General features: G+C 37.8%; 1 protein-coding gene across 1 annotated transcript; it reads left to right on the top strand.

The window, feature by feature from the left end:
• Positions 1 to 1,157: 1,157 nt before the first annotated feature.
• LOC127637090 (jhy protein homolog) lies at positions 1,158 to 23,047 on the top strand. The gene is made up of 10 exons (XM_052118001.1): positions 1,158 to 1,267; positions 1,741 to 2,089; positions 7,885 to 8,413; positions 13,367 to 13,471; positions 14,660 to 14,785; positions 14,825 to 15,246; positions 19,176 to 19,461; positions 21,807 to 21,893; positions 22,426 to 22,560; positions 22,847 to 23,047. Exons 2-10 carry the CDS (start codon positions 1,743 to 1,745, stop codon positions 23,045 to 23,047), a joined length of 2,238 nt encoding a protein of 745 aa, XP_051973961.1. The 5' UTR covers positions 1,158 to 1,267; positions 1,741 to 1,742.
• The last annotated feature ends 1,568 nt before the right edge of the window (positions 23,048 to 24,615 follow it).

Genomic DNA, 24,615 nt, shown 5'->3' with positions numbered 1-24,615 from the left:
TCTGATTGTTAGAATATGAGTTCAGTAGGTTCATACAATGCCAGTGAATGGTGATCTGTTCTTTTTGACATGCTAAACTAAAAGCAGAATTCTGCATAAATAATCCATATCTAGTGTATTAAATGATCCAGTTGATTTTGGGTGAGCACAGACGTAGATGTATAATATCTTTTACAGCAGTCTCTTAGCAACAAGATATAAGCTCCATGTACACATCCCATAGTGCAATCTAGTATGTTTATCATTAGGAAGGGAAATCTTGGTCTGACCAGAAACCGCAATGGCAAAGTTCAGTACTATTGTGGTCCATTTTTACCCCTAACCAACTGGTTGCTTCAGAGGACTGATTAAACCTGGATTTGTTTTGCTTTATACTGACTTCATCTTAGGAGCTTTAAAGGCCTGACCACCATTCACTTGCATTGTATGAACCTGCAGGGCTAATGTATTAAATTTAGTTTGTGGTATGCAGAAAAAAGTCTAACATCTTGGATTGCATGAGGGTGGGTAAATGAGCGCTTTTTAACTTTGGGGTAAACTCTTTAATTGGACTATTATCAGCTGCATTTGAATGGTTATAAACAATAACCCGAGGATTGTCATAGGATTTGGTACTGGTGACAGACGGGTAACATAATTAGTTTAATGGTCTTATGGTAGTTCACACGAAAATTTAAATTCATTAATTGACTTACGCATGTGACGTTTTAAACGTTTGACTTCCGATGACTACAAAGGTTACGTTAGGGTGTCACAGTTTTTTTTCCCTCCAAACATGAAAGTGAATGGGGACTGAGTTTCACGGAAAAAAGCCGTAATGGATTGGAACAATGAGGGTGAGGAAATGCAAGCGTTTTTGTGTGTGTGTGTGTGTGTGTGTGTGTGTGTGTGTTATCTAGCTATTTGGCAATGTCAGCTGTCACTGATGTAAACGATGTGGATCACGTGCTCATCGAGACTTTGAAAAGTTCTGTACTTCCAATATATAAGCCAGAGACTATCAAATGTATTTACTAAAGTAGTCTGTATTTTATTTATTTGTAAACGGTAAAATTATGACAACTAACTACTGATCTATATATAGATCCCACAGCAAGTTTCAGAGAGAATAGGCTTGTAATATTATTGCGCATGCGCCATGGCGTCTAAGTGCCATAGCAACAGTTTCGCAAACGGAACACTCCTCTAACATGAACGACAAGTTTTTTTTATGTAGTTTGCCGGTAAACCAGCGGATCTGAAGCATATCGATCTATTTGTGTATGAGGTAATTTGTTTGATATATAATTATGTTGTAGAAATGATTTAAATTATGTTTGACTGCGTTAACGGACCATGTTCACATCTAAACCACTGGTAACGGTCAGAGTCGGTCAAAAACAGTTGAACTGTCAACATTCAGGTTATCGAGAATAGCTAAATCTTAAACAATAGACTGTTCAGGCAGGACGCGTTCTTGCGCTACAAAAAGACAGACGCAGCGCAACGAACCAAACGTGTGTTTATCGAGACGCATTTGTAACAGTTGAACCTGACACGGCGTCTTAAAAACGCGGCTCCCTTGGACGTCAATCCAAGACTGATTAAACAATGAGACGCGTTATTACGTTTAAAGACATCTGTCTAGCGCATATTTACAGAGAAAAAAATATTAAATTCGGCCCCAAACTTGATAGTACAATTAAGGAATGTTAAATTAAATGGTTCTTCACCACATTGAAATTTAACTTGTGACATTAGCCATGAAGACTATCATCTCAGAACAACGGCACCATCATGAGCTCTACGGGCCTGCGGCGTTGGATAGCTCAAAAGTCAACATACATAAGCACTCTAGTTTACCGATGCTGTGGGATTCCCTTGAGTCCGACACCGAGCGTTTGGTACAGGAGAAGGAGTACCAACTAGAGCTTCAGATGCGCATTGCCCATGACGGTGACCGCCTGTCTCCTGAGAACTTCAAACAGCAACAGACTGACAGCGAGGAATCAGAATACAGTGACGATCTTGATGTCTATGATAGTCTACGAGGTTTGAAACCAAGACCAGTGAAAGGACCACAGACCACTGTAAGACACGGGGCATTGAGGTAAGACAACGCTATTTCCCTGCCATTGGATATGATTTATTAATAAAAGGAATATTCCGGGTTCAATATAAATGAAGCTCAATTTACAGCTATTGTGGTGTAATGTTGACTACCACAAAAAATTACTTTGACTTGTCATTCATTTTCTATAAAAAGAAAATGGTGGGTGCAGTGAGGCAATGGAAGTGAATGGGGCCAATTTTTTTAAAGGCAGAAATGAGAAGCTTATAATTTTATAAAAACACAAACATTAATTCTTCAATTAAAACTTGTGTATTTAAAAAAAAATTTTAGCTTTAAAGTTAAAAAATTACATTAGTCTCTTATGGTCGTTTTAAGGTTTACAGCTTTGTTGTCATAGCAAAGAAGTTACAAAATTGGAAAGAACGTTATGCAGAAAAGGTTTGTAAGCATGAAAATCATGTTATCATGCAAAAGGTTTATGTCTTTTCTCATGGCTATACTTTTGAAGAGTGTATTTTTTTACTTTTAATTAATTTAATTGGCCCATTCACTTTCAATATACTGTAAGTGCCTCACTGTAGCCCCGATTAAAAAAATTTTGTTGACTTATATTTAGAGAAAAGAAGAAATTATTCAACATAAATGTTTGTGGTACTCAACTTTATGCCACAAATGCTTTCAATAGAGCTTAACCCCAATATTCTTTTAAATAACCCATATTATGCTAATTTAAAGGTTCTTGATTTTATTTTGGGGGACTACTAGAATAGGTTTACATGCATTAATGTTCAAAAAGCACATAATTTTTCTCATACTGTACATTTCTGTTAAACCTATTTTCATCCTCTGGCTCAAACGCTCCGTTTTAGCTCCTGTTTCTTTTAAGCCCCCCTTTCCGAAAAGCCCAATCTGCTTTGATTGGTCAGCTGGCCTAGTCTGTTGTGATTGGTCAGCTGCATAGATTGTGTGTCGGAAATATAAATGCCCCTTACCATAACTGAGTTGCAGTCTTCCTTAACAGCTGTAAACACTACTCTAACTATGGTAACAATCGCGTCGGTTTTTGCCATACCAGTTTGAGTCTGATAATTAAAGTTTGGAAGAACAAGCTGATCTATCCCGAACCACTTTCGCAAGCATGACTTGAGCAGGATGTTTCATATTGGTAAGCTTTCTTACAAGTACACTGTTGATTATTGTGAAACTAAAAAAGCTTCAAGTAAAAGACACATAGTGCATCTAAGTTAGTCAACTTTTGCTGGAATGGGTGTAGCCAAACTTTTTTCACCAAAGCTGTGAACGGAGAACAGAGGCTTACTCTCATGTAGTGACCAAGTTTTTACCAAGGATTACCATGGATAGCGGCCGTAACATTACAGCTTGTAATTATAGAATTATGTAAGACTCTTGAGATCGACCATTATGTTACACAGTTTCAGGTAAAAGCCGGCCCACAGCTGAATAGTAAACCCTTACCAAAACAATGACATTACATAGCAAGTTAGCCGAGCACTACCGTGGATTGCAGAAGTAAATCCATCTCCACACTTGATCACTATTCATGATAGTAAGAATGACAAACAATCTGCTTAATTCTACACAATTTTCGGTAAAAGTGGACTCGCAGCTGATTAGCAAAACTATTTCAACACATAACATTAGCTATCTGGTTAGCAGAGGCCTGCAGCTGTGCACAGGGTGTACACCGTAGCTACAACACAAAACTCTGCATTTGAACACTCGGTAGCAGATAAATCCACAAATAATCAAGCATACTAACAGGTTGTGATCCTGAAGCACCAGATTGTCCCAACAAAGTGGGAACTGCACCATCTTTCAGGTGTAACTGAATTTGAAAATCCGGCCTTGGTTGTGGTTGTTCTGGTAAATAATTAAAATACATTTGAACCACTGATTCAATTCGTCTGCCTTTGGAAGTCCAAACAAAGAGATTTTGCTTTTGCAGTGAAGAAAACAGCGTCTCCTCAACATGGTGACAACACTAACCCAACTCATCCTGGCCTTGGCTGTAACTACGTTTGTTTGAGGGCGGGACAAACTAGCCCTGTAAATGTTTTACATAGTGACGTAGATACTTTACGGAAGAAATGGCTGGACTACAAACCAGACATTTCTTGTAGTTCTTGAGCAGTGTTTTCTTTGGGAGAGAATAACTTCCTTTGCATGGACTTTGTGCTTTGTAAATTTGCAGACATTTTACATGCATAAAACAGCTATGTTACACAATAAAGAAAAGGTAAAATACCAGAAAGCATTATAGGGCCTCATGCAACCACCAATAATTAGGTAGTTGAAGTGATTACATCAGTGTTTTGCAGAGTGAAATGCTGTACTGCATTTAAAACTATTTCGACAGCATTTGTGGCATATTGTTGATTTTGAAATAAATTTTGACCTGTCACTCATTTACTTAAAAAAAAAAAAAAAAAAAAGCAAAAATTGAAGTTACAGTGAGGCACTTATAATGGAAGTGAATAGGGCCAATTTTTTAAAGGTTTAAAGACAGAAAAGAGCAGCTTAAAACTGTATAAATGCACTTCATTCTTCTGTTAAAAATTGTGTGTTATTTGAGCTTGAAAGTCCATCCTCCATCTAACCTGTCAGAAACGCTCGATTTTTAGGCTGCTTCTTCTTTAAAACATGAAAGTAAACACCTACTGTTCTGATTAGCTAACATCATTGCATTAGAAAAATAGTATCCACACACCTCGCCATGTATATTATTAGTACATTAGTACACTGTATATTTAATTTCACTCTGCTTTCTTCACACATAATACAATTATTCAACTCTATTATCTGTTTATTTATTTATTTGAAAAACAGCAGTGATTTTAAGCCAAACCCAACATAAACATGAAATCCCTTTATTGTTCTTTCTCCTAGCAAGTATTGTTGCAATAGGCTGTATTTTATGTTTGCAACATTCCTAACATTATTGGAACTGTAAACACACAGTTTTAACAAGGCACAGCAGCCCCTCAGTACACTAGAACAGAAGTGGAAATAATTGCCTTACTGTTTGTAATTTGCTGAAACTTAGCTTGGTGCTGAACAATCTGGAATAATGTTAAACAATGTAACAGTCACCTCTTTACAGCCTGAACTTGTTCAGAACATTCGTCCAGCATGTATTTACATAGGAACGGCCCCTAACTCATCCGTTCGCGCATGTCTATGAATGAGAGCGCAAAACAAGTTTGGTAGTCCTTGATTCTTTTTTCATTATTTAAAAACCTGAAGTCCTACTGACCCGGACCCGGCCAAAAAACCCAACGGGTTCTCAGGTCCCGTCTGGCCGGGGTTGGGTTGCAGACCTCAACTTGGCGATGAACGATGGCTTACTATTTATTACAAACACTGATAAATGAAAGATTAGAAAGAAATGGTTTACTGACCAGCATTACTGGAGGGTGCATATAGTTGGCACTGCCACATCTTTCAATAAAAGATGTTTCAGCAGGGTGGTAACTATAAATGCTCTTTAGACTGGGGAGGAAGTTTTCAATTCTGAAACGTACAGTATGTTTCAATAGTACAGTTACCTCTTGTATGTCTAAATATCAAGGAACATTTTATTCTCCATTTCATGACCCCTTTAAAGAAAAGGATGGGCAAGTCACAATACATTTTTGTGGTAATCAACATTATGCCACATATCAACAACATTATGCTGAAGATTGATCTTAAGATCTGAAGATTGAACCCGGAATATTCCTTAATTGCCCAATTTAACAAGCCATAACTATATGCCATTTTGACTATTAATAATTTCATTAAGGAAGTCATTTATATTTTTAAAATGTATAAAACGGTTGGTTAATACAGACATCATGTACTAGAGCATAGGCTATGATCAGTGCATCACCTTAATTATTTAAGGACATATTAATGCTTCCTTTGCTGTTTTAGTCTGGTAGTGAATGGCCTACTGAAATTGTTTTGAATGTCAGGATTTTGAATTTGCTTCTTTTGCTGGAATAGAGTGAATAAACAATTGAAATACCCGAATAGACTAAATTAAATAAATCACCAACAAAATGATTATGAGCTTTTTTTGTTTTGCTGCTCAGCAAATGACTGACAGCTTTTATTCACGTGTCTAATAGATAATGACGGTCTTTGAAAATGATGTTTGCGCTTGCATTTTGATTGAGCCGAAATACCCACTAATGTTTTGTACTTTGCAAACAAGTACCCTCATTTAGAGGAAATTAGATTTTTAGTTTGCAGGGCATTACCACAATATGGTCTCATTGAGCAGTCTGTTAAATAGCAGTTGCTTTGTTGGAATTGAATGGGAGAGCTCTCTGCGCTGTAGCAACACAGATGCTGGAATCTGAAGTGTGGATCACTGCATCTGTCTCCACTCCTATCTCTAGCCCAACTGTTGTGTCCTCCAGCGCCTCTCAAAATCTGCCTCAGGAAAAAAAGAGAGGTGTTTGTTTGAATTTTTTGCAGACTGATAGCTCATGCACTGAAGAGGTGCTTAACCCCATGCATAGTTTTCCTTTTTCATAATGATTGTTGAAAACCTGAACAAAGACTTTGTTAGAACTGAAGCAAATTGTATTTTCATGTACAAGACCGAAATCCTCCAAATGAATGTGCAGTAATATTTAATCACATTGAAGCGAAGAACTACCCATTTAGTGTCAATCCTCTTTACCATGTACATTGTCTTTAAAGAGAATTAAATGTGCCGTAAGCGATTTTGTCATGGACAGGTATGCAAAAAAATTCCTACTCCCTGAAAGATATTAATGAAATAAGTGTTCTGAGATATATTACCAGTCTCAGTGACAGCGCTATACTCTGTAAACAGCAAACAAAAATGTGTCCGTGGGCCACGGTCAATGATGCTTTCTGCCTGTCAATCATTTTGCATGTTTTCAAAGTATTGTAGTTACAGCGAATTATTGAGGCTTAATGAGATTTTTATGCCATGTTGCGCATCACAGTTGTCAGCTGAGGGTGCTATTTTGCGGCTGTTGTTTTTGACAAACGTTCCTGCTCGGTTTCAATAAAGCTCATTTGGTGTATTTGGAGTGTGGGGTTTTGGAAAGAGGGGGCGTGGCTAATCCATCGGCTCAGTTTGTGGAAATTCTAGAATGGACAAAATCGCTTACAGCACCTTTAAATATCACATTCAGAATAAAATGAGTTGAAAACAATAGAATGTGTTTTCATGTTGGATTTAATTTGGACACATTGATGTTAGCAGGAGAGGGACTTTGCATGTTAAAGACCCTTTCACAGCTGTGAGCCCATGGTGCGTTCTCAAGATCATTTCAGATGAATTATTACAGAGCCATTCCTTGCCCCTTTGCCCTCATTGGCTGAAGTGCCATGCATCCAGGCTGCCTCGTATTTGGCATCATGAGATGTGAAGAGCATCTTGCACTATTCAGAGGCGCACAACAATGAGGCACTCTTCTAATTATTTTAATGAGCTCTTTTCATCCAATGATGCTAGGAGCACATTAGGTTGTAGTTTGAACCTATTTCTTATGTTTGAATTAGCCATTTGCAAAACTATCCTCAAATTGTGGTCTTCAGACCCATAGTCATTATGGGTAAGGGAAGGCGGTGGAGGGGGAGAGAGACTACAACACACTATTACATTTTGCTGCGAATGAGAAATGTAGCTGATTTTTTTTCTTTGTGTTTCAAGCATTCAGACAGTCTTACTGACAATGCAGAACTACTAAATGAGACATACCCAGCCTGCTGCTGCATTTAAATCTCTTTCTAAGTGCTTATGACTTATTTCCTATTTAACTCTTTAAATTCATTTTAAAATATTGCAGGCGGACGCCTTCTGAAGATGAATACGCTGCCTTGCGCTATGATCCAAACTGGAGACGGACTCTGGAAGGTGGCCAATTCCTCAACCTGCTAGACACAAGACAATCACTGGACTCAATTGAGCAGTCTGAAAATGGTCTTGAACCTTTGGAAAATGTGCCTGTATGTGAAAGGCAAGAATATAACATCATCAGTAATCCATCGCCAGCACTGATGGACACGGCTCTGTCCCCAACACCTTCGACCCCTTTCCATCTGCACCCACAACAATCAACGTTTGGTCAAAAATATATTCTTAACCCCTCAGATTCGAAAAGTGATGACCGAGAACACCTGCATGTTGAAGTGAAACAAAGATCTGTTCCACCCCAGAAAAGAACCTCTCAACATCCTTCTGATCTGTGGCCAATCCAAGCAAGGGAAGACATTGTGGAGCGAAACAAGGCAACTCTTGGTATCAACACACACAAGCAAGGCTCTTATCTGAGGGTCCATCAGAAAAAAGAAGATAAACCAGATGAAACCAAGCAAGTACGTGTTTTAAAGATCTTTTCGATTCAGTTTTAATCTTTGTGAAAATGAATAGCCTTTCTTTCAGTAAATGCTGGAAACAAAACCTAACTACTATTTATCATACGTAAACTTAACATGAAAAACAAATTGGTTGCAGACGTTGGTGTCTGGACTGAAGTCCCATAGATATCCACTAGGGGGTGAACTAACACAGCATACATTCATAGCTTCCTCAATACAAGATGCTGTCTATTTAGGCCCTGTTTGGTTAACTCTTTTTATGACATGTGAAAAGGTATTAATCCAGAGCATTGTCATATGTAACGAATTATTGGCAAGACATTACAATTAGGTTGTATTCGTTTTAATTAGCTTACTACATTAGTTAACATAAACAAACATAGAACAATTCTTTAACAGCATGAATTACTCATGGTTAATGTTAATTTCAGCATGATATACTAAACATTTTTGAAAGCAAATGTTGTATGTGTGAACATTATGCATTATGAACTAACACAAACTAACAATGAACGATTTTGTTTTCATAAATTAACATTAAACAAGATTGTTAAATGCTGTTTAAAATATATTGTTCATTGTAATTTCAATAGGTTCAATAGCAATTTTGTCATTATTATAATATACTGTCATTCAATATAATAATTCATGTTTATATTTTATAAATAATTTTGATCATTTGTATACCTTATATGTTTTTTAAACAACTAAAAGATTGAAGGTTTCTATCATTAGTACCTCTTATTGTATCCCATTGAGTATATAGGTTCATATAGTTGTTTTTAGATACAACAAAGGCCTATATCATGTCTAGCATGACCTGGCCTTTAACTTTGCTCTTTTTTAAATCTGAATAAGTGACCTTGGTGTTTTCATTGCCCTGATTTGAAGGACACTATACTGCCTGTGTCACAAAAATGTGGCAGACAAACACACACACACACACACACACACACACACACACACACACACACACACACACACACACACACACACACACACTTGTTGGTCTACCTATCATTATGAGGACTTTCCATAGACATAATGACTTTTATACTGTACAAACTATAGATTCTATCCTCTAAACCTAACACAACCCCTAAACCTAACCCTCACAGAAAACATTCTGCATTTTTACATTTTCAATAAAACATTGTTTAGTATGATTTTTAAGCGATTTGAATTATGGGGACACTAGAAATGTCCTCATAAATCACATTTATAGCATAATAACCTTGTAATTACCAGTTTGTAACTTAAAAAATTGTCCTCGTAAATCACAAAACACACACACACACACACACACACACACACACACACACACACACACACACACACACACACACACACACACACACACAGAGACTTCAGATGGAGCAGGGAGAAGAGAACGAATCATGCCTGCCTATGTAGTGCCTATTATGAGTTGATCTGCACAACAGTGGCTGTTAAGAACATCAGAGAGGCATGGTTACTAATAGGCTCTTAGTTATCTGTGCACCTGTCCCAGGGAATAATTGGCAGGGTTGGCTTGTCTGTACACTGTGGCCCATGTGTATTTGCTACATTTAAGACCTTACCCGGCACATCTGAGCCCAGTTCCACCTTAATGTCTCACATCAGCTGCATTAGCATAGTGAAGAGCCGTTAGCATTGAGACATGGTAAACAGAGAAAAGCTCTCCCTCTTTAGATGGTGCCCTGATTGCGCCAGCAGTGCCCTGGTATGAATCCAGAGCATTGTCATTCCGCTAAGAAAGATGCTGCACTGTCAAGTTCTATTTACAAGGAGGCAATGTAAGTCTTAAAGTGGCGGCTCATTGAAAAATGCTTTATTTTCTCATCTCTTCAAATGTAAAATGATGGAGTAGAAACAGGATTTTCCTGAGAACATATACTAGGCTTATAAGAAAATTTCCCATGTAGCCCTGTTCACTTCATGCTGTCTGAATGCAAGTGAAGATCATTCAGGATCATTTTAAAAGATGATTTTACACGACTTATACAGATCTAGCCAACCTGTATACATTTCTTTTAAAAAAGCAATTGAAAGTGATTGACAGATGTTTTTTTAATTGTCTGTAGTGATCCTGGATTTACTCTCTTAGTGAACTGGTAATACTACCTGCTTGCATGTATTATTCAATTAAGTAAACAAATGTATGAGTTATTTGCAAAATTATGGACTAGCCGCTACAGAGATAGCTGTGATATCAGAATATCATTTTTATATCAAATAAGGGTGAATGAAAAGTATGGTTTCCAACAATCAGACTATAAGAATGATCAAAATATTCCACTAAATATGGTTGATTCAGGTTGATCTCTATGTCTAACCCTTTTAGACCCTGTAGCCATTCTAATGGACATAATTTTGGCTCTTGAACATGTTTTAAAAAAGATTTTTGTCATTTGGTTATACTAATTATGATATAAGATGCTGCTAAGACAAACGGTATGTCACAGATTGCTACATAAAAAAGAAAGATTTGAAAACATTTGAAGAAAATGTTATTTGAAGGAAAGCATGGCACTTTGACCCAAGGCAAAGCATGGTAATAGATTTTTTGTGTCCTTGTATCGTAATTGATTTCTGAAAAAGTAAAAAATGACATTGGTAAACTACATATTGAAATTCTTGAATATTTTAATGTTCTAAGATGGTCTATGTAATTTGATGGTATATGGCCAAAGTGTAATATCTGTATACACAGTATAATAGATATTATAGCTACACTGCAACTGACAGTCCAGGCTTGCTATCTATCAAATAGGCTTTTGCAATATAATATAACACCATGAAGAGCGTTCAAAGTACTTTTCCCACTTGGTATAGTTTTAGCTTTTTTTGTCATTTGCCCATATGAGAAAAAAAGCAGAGACCTCATACCTTAAATTTTTTATGAAGCTAAGCATCTGCTCACAAATTTGATACATGCCCTTCACATTTGCCCTTTTATGTGTTTTTGTTATCCCGTTTCCTTCAAAGCGAGTAAAAGCTCCCCATCAGTTTCCACATCATTATCGAGGCATGTCTGAACACTCTGTTGGGCTTTTAAAAAGCCACTATTTACTCTTTGACAAACCTCTAACTCACGATAATTAGCCATGTTATTAAATGTACACAATATCATAATGCACCAACTTCCTCCTGGCGTGTGTGGGAGCGATGATGAGCTCCTGCAGAGCCCCCTTTGATAAAGACAGAAGTAGCAGTGCAATCTTCTGCCATTGCACTCAGCCCCAATCCCTCGTCATCCCCCAGACCCTCACTTCAAAGCCAGGAACATAATGTACAATCTCTTAATAGCTCTAGACCAAGGCTCCACGGCTCTATGCCACTGTATACCCTACCTCAGTGTAAACACCTAATCAAGATTGCCTGGGCGGTCACAATAGCAACCAAATGCAATTCAAGAATTGCGGCCCTTTGAAGTCTTCATCGCAAAAGCTGTGTTTCCCAGTCTTGAGGAAAATGGCAATCTCCAATCGTCTGACTTTGTTGTGCCACGTCTCGCCCAAGAGGCAATTACGGGCCCCAATTTAACAGAATAGATATTACACAGCTTATGAAGCTCAAAATGCAATTTTGTTTGATCATTTTCTCAATTTGATTGAGATTATTAAAATGGCCGACAAAAGGCAGTGGTCGTGGATGGGGCAGAGGTTGTAGCCTGCTGCGGCTGAGAGAACATGAAGGGCAGGTCTCTGATGTCTGCCACTCACACACCTGTTACAGTACAGCTCAATGACAACTCAAGTCAACACTTGTCTATACACAGGAAAATGAGCTGTACATGCAGGCTCCTATTAACTATGTAGCATCAAAAAAGGGTTTTTGTTCTAATAGATGTTTTTTTTTATAATAAGGACCACTGCTATGAAGTATGAATGTTAAAGGGATATTTCACCTAAAAATGATAAATCTGTTATCAATCACTCACATACATGTTGTTCCAAGCCCATTTTAACTTCGTGGATTAATGAGGACTTAAATGTCCTCATGCTTATCGTTTGGTGTTTTGTTTTTTTCCAGATAAATACGTGTCCACTTAGTGTCTCTGACCCAGTAAATGTGGAGACTGTCCACAGATCCCTGCACACCTGGCCTTTCGCTAAATAGATAGACCAGCATGGCTGCCTGTTTATTGATGGATATGTTACAACTCAATCCACTCACTGCTGCATGTGTCTCTTTGACCTTCCTCTATTCACGCTTTCAGAATTATAGCCACATGCATTCAGGAATGCCGCAAGCTGTCAATACCATCGATCATCGAGAATTGTCCTCAGCAGCCAAAGTGACTGGAAGTTTACTAAATGATTTTCATTATGGCATTAGCTGAAGATATTCCACCTCTGAACGGGTACATTAAGAAAAATTGAGAGCGTGCACTGATGTAACGCGAATGTAGCCAGACACTTATCTTCAAACTGGTTTGAGAGAATCTTTTTAAAGAGAATCAATAGACTCTTCAGTAACATGTAGGTCAACTCATCGGTGCAACAGTCAGTAATTAGGAATAAAGAGTTGATCATGAAAAGCAAATTGTATTATTTTGTTTTCCAGATGCCCAGGGACACATTATTTCACAGACAAACATACTTCCACATTAATCATTTCTCAAGCCTCTATTTTCAAGCTGTAAACTGTGTTTGGACTCTCAGCTTTTGTGTAAGTGGATGGTTTATTGCAGTCATGGCACATTTACACCAAACACTGATTCAATGTGTAATTTATTGCCCAGACACTTCATATACTCACAGATGTCTTTGTTTTGCTCTCACAGAGCTCTGTTCACCCCTGTTGTTAGCAGTCAATACATGAATATAAATAGGAAACAAAATAAATGTGTTTCATCGACACGGCAACAGGTGAATTGATAAAAGGAAGTTTATCAAGCAGTCAGCCCTTTTATTCCCCTGTATTTTTCTTTTTTCTTTTCCACAGCCCAGGCAAACCTCCTATGAGACTGTCAACACTTGTAGCCCGGAGAGTCAAGACAATGTGCGGAATCCCGAGCTGATGTGGCTCCAACAAACACAAAAACTGAAGGTAGAGCCCCTCACTCCTGTTCACTTTATTGATTCCATCCATCTTTCTATCTGTGCAGACGTAGGTGGGGCTGCTTGGCAAAATCCATTGCCCTAATGCATAACAGTCTGCAAGGGCTTCCTCTCAAGATGAAAATGTCTGCACAGTGGGCACACTGTCAGCCGGGATTTCATTTCTCCTGTGATGGACGCAATTTCTGATAGAGTTGTTCAGGCACAATGAAGCCTCTGAAATATCTTGAAAAGGAGCCTGTGCCTAGGAAAGAGGGGGAATGGAGAAGCATCATTATTTTGAGCACTTGAATGGTCACCTTAATGCTAGCAAGCAGAGAAGTGTAAATATTTTCCCATTAAGAATGGTGCAAGCTGGTTTTGGCTAAATCAGCGGCATTACATGCTGAGGCACAGCCCTAGACCTCACAAGAATAATTTCCGTTGGCTCCCTGTGCATGCCAGGCTCACCATAAGAGGCATTATATAAATGCTTCTGTCTCCCTTTCCTCGGTCATGGCTTCAAATAGTCATGAAGCCATGGTTATACAAGGACATATCTCTGCTCATTGAGATGTATTCTTCTAGCTCTTGCCCTAATATATTTCAAATTGGTGTATGTTGGTCTCTATTGTCAAAGTTTTTCCATTAAATGAATTTGTAATCTGATTTATATGGGGAATTATTCAGTATTTCTAATTTGATTGAAATGGATTAAGTAATTCCCTGCCCAAAGAGCTCTTATCATATTTGGGGAAATGATTTAACTAATGCTAATATCAATCTTTTGTGTCTTGAAAAACATATCCAATATGGTTGACTGTTGTCAGCAGTTGCATCTAGATTTCTGTGTCATCGTATCATAGAATAATCAAGGGGCTGTTTTTGCACCCATCTGCACTGTTTGTCAATTTTGTTTTCTATGTAAACATGCGCTAGATCTACGTCTTTGACTGTTGCACCACGTCTTGCTGTTTTCTCAGCGTCTCATGCATGAGCGCCACATTTTTATATGCTGTGTCAAATTAAAAAGAAGTTTTAAAAACACATCTCGACACATTGTGTCTTGTTATATTTATTGCTCTCGTCTAGCTTTTTTGTTCAACAACGTGTTTGGTCTGAACAGCCCCTAAGTTTAGAGTTCTTTGGTCAAATTTATATGTATATGTTTTTTTTATTAATCTTCTCCCAATTGCAGCAGAGCCATAAAGAGAGGAAGGAACCAAAGAAGAGAGAGAGAACCAACAACCAATCAGATCAGTTCAAGTCTCACGTTCCTGAAGCCAAACCTGGAGGGCACCTTAAACCAATTACAGAGAGACGTGTCATCAGCGCTGATAACCAACCCCAGTTGCACTCTGAGGATCATATGTTTCCAGATTCTCCAGTGGCCTACAGCTATACCCATGATCCACCTCAATATTTTCAGTCCGATCTTTCTAATGCTACCCCAACAGTCAACCTCAACATAAACCTCCACTCACTTGCCAATCATGCACAGCCACTTAATCATACTCGGCAAGAGAGTTTTACCCTTGTTTCTCAAGCACAACAATTGGATAGGCATGATCTGTTCAACCCACCCTCAGTGCCTTCAAATGCAGTAAGGCAGGTGGGCTTGGATCCACAAGCAGTTGTATCTTCCCCAGTCCCCCACTCTGAAGTGGTACACAGGCAATACACTGTGGACAGAAGGGTTACTAAGGGCTTAGGACAGTGGCATGTTGGCAAACCTTTCCCTAATGCATTTGAGAATGAATCATCCAAGAATCACAACAGATTGAGGCAAGTGCAACCACACTAAGGCCAGTAATGTACTCTATGCAAGTACACAAATTCAGATGCAAATGTTTTGTAAGTGTGCGGTCTAGTTGTACATGCAAAGTGTTGCATTATTGAGCACACCTCTGTACTTAAAGGGATAGTTCAACCAAAAATGAAAATTCAGTCATTGTTTATTCACACCTGTGTTTTTATAACCCTGTATGTCTTTCTTTCTTTTTCTTAACACAAAGGGACAAATTGTGAAAAAAATGTTGTGCTCAATGATATCATCCAGTGGCAGTTTATGGTGACCACCTCTTCAAACTTCAAAAGGAAACAAAAGTATAATTCAGAAGTCTAATAAATTATTGTGTGCAACTCTGAAGGCAAACAATAAGGTTTGTGAGATACAAACCACAATCGAATGCATTATTAAGTGAAACTCTTGACTGATCGTTGCTGTCCTGTGCATTCATGAGATAAAATATGTCTGAAATGTTTGTAGTACAAGAATACAGAGCTGTGAAAAAGTATTTGCCCGCATCCTTATTTCTTCTGTTTTTGTGTATATCATACTAAGTTGTTTCAAAAATTCAAACAAAATCTATCATAAAACAAAGGCAAACTGAGTAAACACAAGTTTATTGTACAGTTTTTAAATGATAATGTTATTTATTGAAGCAAAAAAAGTATCCAATATCAAATGGGCCCGGGTGAAAAAGTATTTGCCCCTTAGTTACTAAATCTCCAAATCTATGAAACTGCATTCATAATGGGCTTCAGCTGGACTAGACACACCAAGGACTGATTACTGCCAGCACTGTTCAATCAAATCAACACCTAAATAGTACTTTTTCGAAGTATGAAGTTGGCTAAAAGGTCTCACTAGGAGCACACTAAGCCAAGGTTGAAAGAAATTCCAGAAATTATGAGGAAAAAGGTGATTGAAATACATTAGTCTTGGGAAGTGAGAGCCATTATCTCCAACATGGCACAGCAGTGAACCTTCCCAAAAATGAACAACCTTCCAATATTCCTCTAAGAGCACAGTGACTACTCAACCAGGAATTCACAAAAAATCCAAGTACAGCATCCAAATGCAGGCCTCTCTCACATCAATAAAGTTCATGACTCTACTATCAGAAAGACACTGGCCAAAAATGCAATCCACGGAAGAGCGTTGAGGCGAAAAACACTGCTAACACAGAAGAACATTAAGGATTTTCTGAATTTTGCCAAAACTCACCTTGATGATCCTCAAATTTTTTGGGAGAATGTTCTGTGGACTGATAAGTCGAAAGTGGAACTATTTGGAAGACAGGGGTCCCGTTACATCTGACATAAATCAAACACAGAATTCCACCAAAAGAACATCATACCTACAGACAAGCATGGTGTGTTAGTGTGTTGGTGTGCTGCTTCAGGGTCAGGGCGACTTGCAATAACTGAGGGAAACATGAATTCTGCTCTCTACCAGAAAATCCTAAAGGAGAATGTTGGTCATCAGTCCGTCAGTTGAAGCTCAAGCGCAACTGGATTATGCAGCAAGACAATGATCCAAATCATAGGAGTAAGTCCACATCTGAATGGCTCAAAGACGCAAAATTGAAGTTTTGGAGTGGCCTAGTCAAAGTCCTGACTTGAACCAGATTGAGATGCTGTGGCGGGAACTTAAATGGGCAGTTCATGCTCGAAAACCCTCCAATGTGGCTGAACTATAGCAGTTCTGCAAAGAAGAGTGGGACAAAATTCCACCACAGCATTGTGAAAGAGGGATCTCCAGTTGTCGGAAGCGTTTGGTTGCAGATGTTGCTGCTAAAGGTGGCACAAACGGCTATTAAGTTTAAGGGGGCAGATTGTTTTTCACATGGGTGATTAAAGGTGTTATATAACTTTTTTGCTTCAATAAATTGTGTATATGTATATATGTATATATGTGTGTATATTTATATGCCTTTGTTTTATATAGCTCGTTTGAAGAACTACAACAATTTAGTATGAAAATTACACAAAAATAGAAGAAATCAGGAAGGGGGAAATACCTTTTCACAACACTGTAGATGCATTTCTATGCACATGCTTGTTTTTTTTAACCGGAATACTCAATCAAGCGGAGAGAGCTAGAGGAGGAGGAAGGCAGCTACAGTCACGACGTGTTCCGAGAAGACCTGTCCTGAGCAGCCGCGACAAGCGACTGGACATTCTGTTAATCGCTTGATTTCTGTTTGCAGCGTCACGTTCTGCAGCCCTGTCTGCTATGAACTGGCACCAGTCCAAAATCATTCTGATAACATTATATTGAAGCCAGCATCTCACTTGCCGGTTAAAAACTACTTGATTTTGGTAGAGAATATTACAGCTACCGACTGTTTTCGCTGAGGTCTCACTCTCTTCAGGCAGTGGTCTGTCACAAACACACCGGTTCAGAATTGAGAAACGTGACAGACATTCCCTCTGCCTTTCTCTCCAATTCTTCCAGTTCAATTTCAGTAAGCGAACCCTCCAAAACACTACAGTCTCCTGTACTCTCTGTCTGACTGTTGCATCGGGGTGTGTATGTGTGGCTGCTTTCAGCCTCCTCTATCTCTCTCTGTTTAAATGAGTACTATTGGGCATAAAATTGCATCTGTTCTTTGACTACAGACATGTTTTGTAAGTTCTGTTCTCTGGTTTGTGTGCAGATGTGTTGTTCTGTTGTTAGTATTGCTGTGGCGGACCTGTTTTCCCATCTCGCAAAGGGTGCATCATAACTGGTGCTCTTGTGCACGAATGCGCAAAGGACAGCAACATTCGGTCAAGTGTTTCACTTAGTAATATGTTAGATTTCGGTTAGTTTTTCACCAAACCTTATTGTATTGCTTCAGAACAAAACATGAGTCGCATACAATAATTTTTAAGACTTCTGAATTATACTTTTGCTTTCTTTTGAAGCTTGAAGAGGTGGTCACCATAAACTGCCATTGTATGACATCACTGAGCACAATTGTTAATAAAAAGAAAGAAAGTTATATGGGGTTATAACAACACAGGGGTGAGTAAACAATGACTGAATTTTCATTTTTGGGTGAACTATCCCTTTAAGGGGATGATAAAGTTACCTTGAAAAAACCTACATTAAACTAAAAACATTAAAAAAAAATAACCTATGGCACTCTTGTTACATTAAAAAGTCTCAAAAGGCAAATGGCTGTATACAAAAGTGCCATTGGTATTTCTCTTTTTTTTGGAAAATTTTTGAACCCTTGACCATAGAGCACCTTAACTCTATACTTGTGGATATTAGTAAGTGTTAAACTGAACATATTAATACTTAGGTAGCTAGCTATAAACATGTCAGCAGTTTAGTTGTGAACCTAACACAAATTTCTGCGTTTGCGTTCATGTACTTGTATAGAGTATGTTTCAGTGCCAAATCTGTAGTTTGTTCAACATTTGAGTTAGCTTCAAATATATGGAACTGAACCAAATATGTTATTATTTAGGTAGCTATAAATATTTCAGCAGTTTAACTAACTTAAACTAACTTCTGTAGCAAGATTCTCTCCAAAATGTTGCCACACTCACTTTATTGCCTTCTGACACATTTCTGAATGCAACAACGTGTGAAATCAAGCTTGTGTGGATAGAAACCTTTGTGCTTACGTACTTGTATAGAGTATTGTTCATAAAAGTATGTTCAAGCACTATTCGTTTTTTTAAGATGATGTGTGTATGTTTTTCAATGTTAAAAATAGCCTTGGTGTGACAGTTGCACATGTGATCATGATATTATTTTTGCAATTCCGTTTGGTGCCATTAATGGCACAAAGACTACACACTACAGCTTTAAGTGCACTTGTTTTATTGCTGTTTTATTTATGCATTTAAAACATAATTGTACAATATGCAACAAGTGTGCAAAACATGCTCTCCAGGCCTAGGCATTCATGATGTGCTCCATGTTTCTTTAGGATACCTGTGCTAAGATTGCCCACATCTCCTCAAGTGGAGGTCAGTCACTATCCATCCCATCTTATGCCCACGGATGAGGATAGTGTGGGACCCTGTGCTCATCCAACACAGATCTCTAGTGCTTACACAGTGCTGCCCCCCATAACAAGAGCTAATGTCAGCGACACTGAGATATGCTCTGACAGATCTGAGTGGCAGCTGAATCCAATCCACAGAAGCTGCTCAGAAGGCTACCTTTCACAAATGGAAAGACACAGACAGCTGAAAGCTAAATCAAATTATAAGGTGTGTATGTGTCTATTTTGTTAACATTTAAAAACTTAGCTTTGTGTGCTTTTTGTTTTCATGCTTTATTTATATTGTATGTGACTCTTTCAGCATCTAACAGCTTGTAGAGATTGAGCTGATACTTCTGAACTGCAAACAGTTTTTCGGTGTACAATTTAAACACATTTTGTGCACATAATTCTCATTATAATTAGTGAGAGAGTGAAGTAAACTAATAATGATTGAAACTCCTTCCACTTTATACTTTGAGACCATCTTTAAGTTACCATGACAGTATCTCAATGGAGCCCTTTGCAGATGTAACGATTATTGTGAGGGCCAATTCAGACTGCAGGTTAATTGTATAAGTAATTGAAGACACTCTTAATTGCAATGAGATGATGATACAAGGCACAGTCACAAAGACGACATTGAAAAGTGTTAGAGAATAAGGTGATCAAGCAACACCCTGTCTGTGCGGAGCAGGGCTGGTAAGACGGTGATTTGCATGTAATGATGGTCTCTTTGTCTTCTAGCACCTTGCACTCTGCAGGGCAGACCCTTTGAGAGACAGACATAATCTACAGTAACATGTGGTGGCCTGAGCAGCCATGTATACAGAGAGAATGTTTATGTTTACTCTCAGTATGCTTGGGTGAATATTTGTGTCCATTCAGCCCGAGGAGTGTTAAATTCCGGTTACTGTGATCTTGCCATGTAAAACAACAAATACCTTTTGCCTGGTCCTGGATTAACATTCCTGACAAAGAAACTAAGTTATAACCCTATTAAGCCTAAAATGATCTTTTAGCAGATAAATGCATTTAAAATAGAAAGTTTCTCTCTTCATGGAGTACAGACCAAAATATTGATGACTCACACTGAACTCATTTTGTCAAATCAAATGCTCTCTAGAAGGAGAATGTCCCTCTACCCTAATACCACCTGCCTCAGACTAGTCATAGAAAGTGGGTCATTGGCAAATAAGGTTGTCAGAGGTGGGGGAAAAAGAAAATCTTTAAAAACAAATCTAGTTTAAAATGCATATGTGAAGTTTGTAGAAACCATCATCTTTGTCTCTATGTTGGTTTTATACATAAAACAAAACACACATTTATAGCGTTTTCTACAAAATTATTGAATGTGGTGTAACAGTTAAGTTAAATGTACTGTATTAAAATCATTTCCTTGCACATTGAATACACAAGTGTAAACAACATAATAATTTGTTTCAAAAACTTTTTAAAACACATTTTTCAAAGGATTTAAAAAAAATGTATTATTGGTTTTTAATATAAATTTAAATGTAAGTTTTCTCAGGGTGAGCTGAACAAAAACTGCTTTTAATACAAATGTCAAAATAATTGATATTTTATGTGTTTTTTGTTTGTTTGTTTGTATGTTTTTAATTTGATTTGGTGGATAAAAGTTTTTCAATAATATAATATTTTAAAACCATATTTTCACTGCTTATTTATTAAGAAATAGTAATAAAAGATTATTCTGCACAACTCATAACAATATTCATTTTGTAAGAATTTGAGCTTTTAATGAGACTTTTTTTATTTACTGTCCCTGGATGGATAAACCACGTGACATTTTTTACTTTAAGCCCCAGAAAATATCCAAAATGACTTACAACTCTTTTTCATAAAAGATGTGTATTCAAAAAATTGCATTGTTAATGTATTTTGGAAAAGCCAGCCAATTTACAGGGACGTTTACCATAAAACTTATTGTTTGATTGGAATGTTGAACATGTGCTACTTGGCAAAATCATGGTCACTGATAAATTAGTGGGAAGTTTTCTTAATAAATTTGTAATATGAGTAAAGTGTTCAGTGCTGCATGAAGGCATCACAGTTTAAGGGTCATTATGTCATAGAACACATCCACTTGATGCTGTGTCTGGATTATGTGGTTCTTACACCATAAAACAGATTGCTTTCCTGGGAGAGGCTTGCTCTCCTCACCTTGCTGTGCCCGCCATAATGTCTCATAGGATTATAGGATAAATTTGTAAAACAGCTAAGTATGGCAGCCCAAGGGGAAGCCGATCAGAGTAGAAAACATCCATCCTGCAGTGTCCATGACCAATGGATGATCCCAGTGAGTCCTGAGAGTCTGTAGGAGCCTGTCTGATCTGACCTGATTAGCGCTTTTGTTTGGGATGGCTTGTGGATTATTGCATGAGTTCACCTTAGACCATAACAGATTATGTGTGTACTACTAACACTAGTGTCTTCCCACTGCTCTTCAAAATTTATTACTACCGAGCATGCTAATAATAAATAGATATTTATGGTTGTGCTACTGTTTGTGCATAGTGTTTCAGATTTCTCACTGATAGGTTGTCTTCTTAGGTTTATACACTGAAGGACTACAAAAACATGAAACAAGAGGTGAAGCTTGGAGGACTTGGCCCAACAAACACAATACCAGAAGCTACGGTGAATACTCACTTCAGACTGTATAAAGACTTAAGCATCTGATAATATTGATAAATAGTGTTGTTTAATCTTAATAATTTGTGCCGTTTTATAGAGGAAAGACTCAATGGATAATTGGTGCTCTCCTTGTTGAATATTGATTTAGCTAATCCCTAATTACTATGTCCAATTGTCAAGTGTGGCCGTGTCTCAATAACCCCCTCTTTTAATTTTCTCATGAATTTAAAAGACTTGAACACAATAGAAATGAATCAAATAATCTAATGAGCATTCCTAATGAAAACAATTTCCAGCTCTGTTACATTAGGTGTATGTACAATTTTCACCTAAAATAACTGTTTTTGCACAGCTCACAGCCTGAAAGGTGTTAACACTGATTCTAGCGAGATGATGAGTTTTATTTTTGTTTGCTGCTATTGAGTAGCATCATGGAGGGATGTACAAAGAAATGGAGGGGCCTGAGGGGAAAAATGGCTTAGGTAATTAAACCTCCCTTTTGTAATCTTGCTGCTCTTTCTTTCTTTGCTGTCAGGCAGAGAAAATTAGACGACAGAAGCTGTATTCAAATGTGATCCGCGAACAGAACAAGAAGATAAGTAGGATTCCCTCTCTGCCGGCCAAGGACCCAGTGGGCAGTGACAACAAGGACACCGTTCCCAGGAGGAAAGTAAGAGAATCTCATTCTGAAAACCTTGAGCCTTGTTTCATCCGTAAATCATTCATTTCATATCTTTCAGCCAGAGTGTGGTGTGTATGTCATAACATTACTACAGGATTTTTTTGTGTGTTTTGTTTTTGTTCTTTTTTCATTGTTTTGTTTTTGGCTTTGCTTTGTGTGGTTATAATCTTGGAATAAGAACATAATAATTCATGTAAAATGGTAGAATAAACTAAATAATAATAAAGGCCTTTAACCTTAAATAACTTCTTAATTGCAATTTTATTTTATTCAGGCTTTAGAATATGCCAAAACAATTGCAAAGCCCAAAGCCCCTCTGAAGTTAAAGGACACATCCCGAGAGAAAAATGTGAGCATTCAGGCTCAATATCTGGAAGAAATGGACCCAACGCAAATGGCCACTCTGGAGATGCTGAGACGGCATGAGGAAGAGAAACGGGCTGTGGCTCAAATCAAAACCATTCATGCAATTTAACGGAGACTTTATTTGGTTTAGATTATTAATAAAAATCAAACATGTCAGCTGTATGACATGCTTTGGTTAGAATAATTGCACTTGTAATAATCCTTATTTTTGCTTTGCTTAAAGTCTTAACAATTAACACTTGTGTTGGATATCTGTTTCTATGTGTGTATCTACAGTATACATATTTCTGTTTATTGTAATCCACTTGCAGTGCACTGGAAGTGGAACAGGTCTTTACAACATGATCAACTGTGCACTAATTCAAAAACAATTTTTAGATATAAAGAAGTCTCAAATGAAATGTTATGGGGTTTTGTTGCTTAGCTATTTTCCCCTTGTTTCAATAGGTCTGTGCACTAGAGCACCAATCTCTTCAAGCACACCTGGATGCACCGTTAACCCAGTCCTAACGTGCCGTTTTCTGTCAGTTCCCAGCCATTAGTCTGATTATATCCACTTTTGCCTGCCCTTTTCTTTCAGAGAGAGAAAAAAATAGGTCAAATAAGGATGACACTTTGAAGCCACCCTTATTAGAGCCCACAAACTTGTTTTCTGTATTTTAGAGTGATAATTCCCCCGTCCCCCCCCCAAAACAAGCTCAAGCACCTATTTTTTTAATGGAAGCTTTAGATCGTTATCAAAGAGCTATTTACTCCTATGTAATATTTTAATTAGATTATAGCCTCTATTTAACCCATCATGTCTGCTTTGATACTCTGTGTTTTCAGTGTTAAGCCTCAGAGGCGAGGCTAATAAATGCTGGACCTTTTGAATTAATGAGAAATGCTGCCTTTCCAGGCCGACTCTCTTTGCATCTTTTCTCTCTCTCTCTCTCTTTCCTGTCATTGAAATCAGTTAATTGAAGGGGTCTCTCTCAACCACACATGAAGGAGGTTGAATTAGCATCCCTTTTTACGGATTTGGAGACTGAGGCAGGCTTTGATCTGTGGACAGTGCTGAAGGAGGCGGCAGACCCCTGAAAATGAGCTGATGGCTCTGCTATTAGAGCGACATGCAGATGCGTCCATGTGTTGCAAAACGCTTAATCTTTTAATTGATCACCTTCCGCACGGCCTATTCTCTTTCAGTGTTTTATTTTCCCCGGCTTAATCAGAATCACGTTTTGAAAACGACATGAATTGCTTTTCAAAGGGTGGAAGTGTGCCACGTACCCTGTAAGAGTGTATCCTTTTTAAAAAGAAGGAAAAAAAGGCCCATAACTTGAAACACTCCAAATAAATGCGAGCTACTCCTTGCTGCACGTGTTAATGTAGTAAACATTTGATTTCAAAAGATTTAAACGTAAGAATGATTTTTCTAATTTATTAATAAAAAAAAGAAAAACAAAAGTGGTCTAAAGTGGTCAATGTGCATAATTTTGGACCAGTTTTATAAGTTATATTAAAACTAGCAAAACTGTAACAGGTGCATTGTTGTTAGGCTAATATAATGTCAGTCTTTTGTAAATTGCGAAATGTAACGGAACGTCAAATAGATAACCCAGTGAATGAGTGGAGGCATTATGAATCAGAATTTAACATATGGTGAAAAACCGGTCAATAATATATATGATGTAA

This window comes from Xyrauchen texanus, chromosome 44 (genome assembly GCF_025860055.1).
Source record: "Xyrauchen texanus isolate HMW12.3.18 chromosome 44, RBS_HiC_50CHRs, whole genome shotgun sequence".
NCBI lineage: Eukaryota > Metazoa > Chordata > Actinopteri > Cypriniformes > Catostomidae > Xyrauchen > Xyrauchen texanus.
The sequence above is the reverse complement of the archived record's forward strand: the minus strand, read 5'-3'. Positions and strand labels throughout refer to the sequence as shown.